The following is a 2,885-nucleotide window of genomic DNA, read 5'->3' on the forward strand; positions in this document are numbered from 1 at the left end:
GAATTGTCAGGTAGGGTTGAAGCGAATCATGACGGCATAGGATTTATGAAGTGGTTCCAAGGACATAGATGTTATGTTTTTGGTGGTAACTCGAAGATGATGAGTATGGATGGATTAACGTTAGAAGGATAGGCAACTTTATGTAAGGATCTAAGTGGAGAGCTTTTTAAGAAGAGTATTAGATGTTCACCTGGTAGATTTCAGGATAAGACTGGATGGAATTTGATAACTGTCAAAGAGGAGTGAACACCTTGAAATTATTGAGAAGATAGGGATTCCATTTGGAATAGCATTTGGTGCTTAGGTATCAACGAAAGAAACTTGTACCGAAGTTAAAGGAGCGCTATTACAGTCCGGTTAAGATAGTCTAAGCCACAATCATGGTTGTTGGCTACTTATTGACAAATTGAGGAACTGATCATCCTTAATCTCTTGTTAATAGTAAACAAAATCATGTTGAATGGAGCGGACGAGTCTTACCGACTATGAAAACGCGTAATGTTATTAAATATATATGAAAGGGGATAGATGACACTTTCTTCATGGAAGCATGACGAAGCAAGTTCTATCATGAATGTTGAGTTGAGTGCAAACCCGGTACAGTTATTACTCTTACTTTAAGTTTCGTAGGACTAGTAGGGTACTACATGAGGTTTATTGAAGGTTTTGCTAAGATTGTAGCTCCATTGGCATAACTTACCAGAAAAGATCAACCGTTCGCATGGACGGAGAAGTGTGAGGAAAATTTTCAGTTACAAAAGAGAAAATTGACGACCTCACCAGTATTGGTATTACTGCAATCAGAAGAACCATATGAAGTTTATTGTGATGCGTATCACCAAGGTTTAGGATGTGTTCTGATGCAACACAAGAAAGTTGTAGCTTACACCTCAAGGCAACTGAAGAATCATGAAAGAAACTATCCTATTCATGACTTGGAGCTTGCTGCTGTAGTTTTTGCATTGAAGATCTAGAGGCACTATTTATATGGATGCATGTTCACAGTGTTCAGTGACCATAAAAGTTTGAAATATTTGTTTGATCAGAAGGAATTGAACATGCGTCAGAGACGACGGATGGAGACTCTCAAGGATTTTGATTTCACACTGCAGTACCACCTTGGGAAGGCCAATGTAGTGGCTGATGCGTTGAGTAGAAGAGGTGTATCGGTGTCTTTAATAGTGATTGCTAGACAACAAGAGTTATGGGAAGCTTTTAGAGACCTACACTTGAACGTAGAGTTGGCACCAGGAATTTTGAAATTCAGAATGATTAAGATTTCAAGTGGACTACTTGAAGACATTTTGAATTCTCAAGATGACAACTTAATTCAAGAGAAGAGGAACCTAATAGTGCAAGGGAAGACAACTGAGTTTAAGATCGGACCAGATAATATTTTGAGATGTAATGGTAGGATTTGTGTACCAGAAATTACAGATATGAGGAAGACAATTTTAGAAGAGGCTCACAAGAGTAAATTGAGTATTCATCCTGAAGCAACAAAGATGTATCAGGATTTGAGGCAAAATTATTGGTGACCAGGAATGAAGAGACATCTAGCAAAGCATGTATCAACTTGTTTAACTTGTTAGAAAGCGAAGGTGGAACATCGGCGACCTGCTGGAATGTTGCAACCTTTAGATATACCTGAATGAAAGTGGGACAACATTTCCATGGATTTTATAACTGGATTGCCAAAAACAAGGAGAAATAATTATTCTATATGGATGATAGTGGATCGATTGACTAAATCCACATACTTTTTACCGGTAAAGACCACTTATAAGGTAGACAAGCTAACTAAGACCTACATTGTTGAGATTGTGAGATTACACGGAGTACCATCGAGTATCGTATCAGACCGTGACCCACTTCCATTGAGTTCAGCTTACCATCCACAAACAGATGGACAGACTGAGAGGACAAATCAGTCCTTGGAAGATTTATTGAGAGCATGTGTATTAGATGATAGAGGAAGTTGGGATGATGTACTTTTGTTGGTAGAGTTTATTTACAACAATAGTTTCCATGCAAGTATTGGAATGACACCATATGAGGCTTTATATGAGTGCAAGTGTCAAACGCTTTTGTGTTGGTATAAGGACGGTGAAAGTATGATTGTAGGACCGGAGATGGTACAACAGACTACAGATAAGGTCAAGAAGATAAAAGAGAAAATGAAGATGTCACAAGATCGTTAGAAGAGTTATGCGGATAAGCGTCGTAGACTTTTAGAATTCGAACAGGGTGACCATGTATTTCTAAGAGTCACGCCTACGGTTGGAGTTGGTAGAGCCTTAAAATCGAAGAAATTGACTCAAAAAATTTATTAGATCATATCAGATTTCTGCACGAATTGGACCTGTTGCTTATCGGATTGCATTGCCTGATACTGTCCAATATTCATGATGTGTTTCATGTGTCACAGTTAAGGAAATATCTTGCAGATTCGTCTCATGTGATCGAACCAAACACAATTCAACTGAAGGATAACTTGTCATTTGAAGTATTACCTGTAAGAATTGATGAAAGGAAGATTAAGCGATTGAGGACCAAGGATGTTTCGTTGGTCATGGTGATTTGGAACCTAATTACTGGAGATGCGACTTGGGAACTGGAGAGCAAGATGAGAGAAAGCCACCCTAAGTTGTTTATCGACGCGTAGTTTCGAGGATGAAACTAATTTTAGGGGAGTAGTAATGTAAGACCCATAATTTTAAATTCTAATTTATGTATTTGGTGTATTTTGGTATTGAACTATGAGGCTTTTTAGCCAAGTTATTGATATTTTGTGAGTTTAATGCCCAAAAATATATTTTGATGCCCCGATTAAAATTATTCGCTGATAAATAAATTAGATTAAGTATAGTGAATATTTTGTCGAA

At 37.7% G+C, this 2,885-nt stretch overlaps 1 protein-coding gene across 1 annotated transcript in view; it reads left to right on the forward strand.

The window, feature by feature from the left end:
- LOC140920079 (uncharacterized) overlaps positions 1 to 132 on the forward strand; it is a 15,017-nt gene extending 14,885 nt beyond the window's left edge. Inside the window, exon 3 of the mRNA XM_073367391.1 lies at positions 11 to 132. Coding sequence (XP_073223492.1) covers positions 11 to 132 — 122 coding nt within the window. The remainder of the gene's footprint in view (positions 1 to 10) is intronic.
- The last annotated feature ends 2,753 nt before the right edge of the window (positions 133 to 2,885 follow it).

Source organism: Cicer arietinum, chromosome 4, assembly GCF_000331145.2.
Source record: "Cicer arietinum cultivar CDC Frontier isolate Library 1 chromosome 4, Cicar.CDCFrontier_v2.0, whole genome shotgun sequence".
NCBI lineage: Eukaryota > Viridiplantae > Streptophyta > Magnoliopsida > Fabales > Fabaceae > Cicer > Cicer arietinum.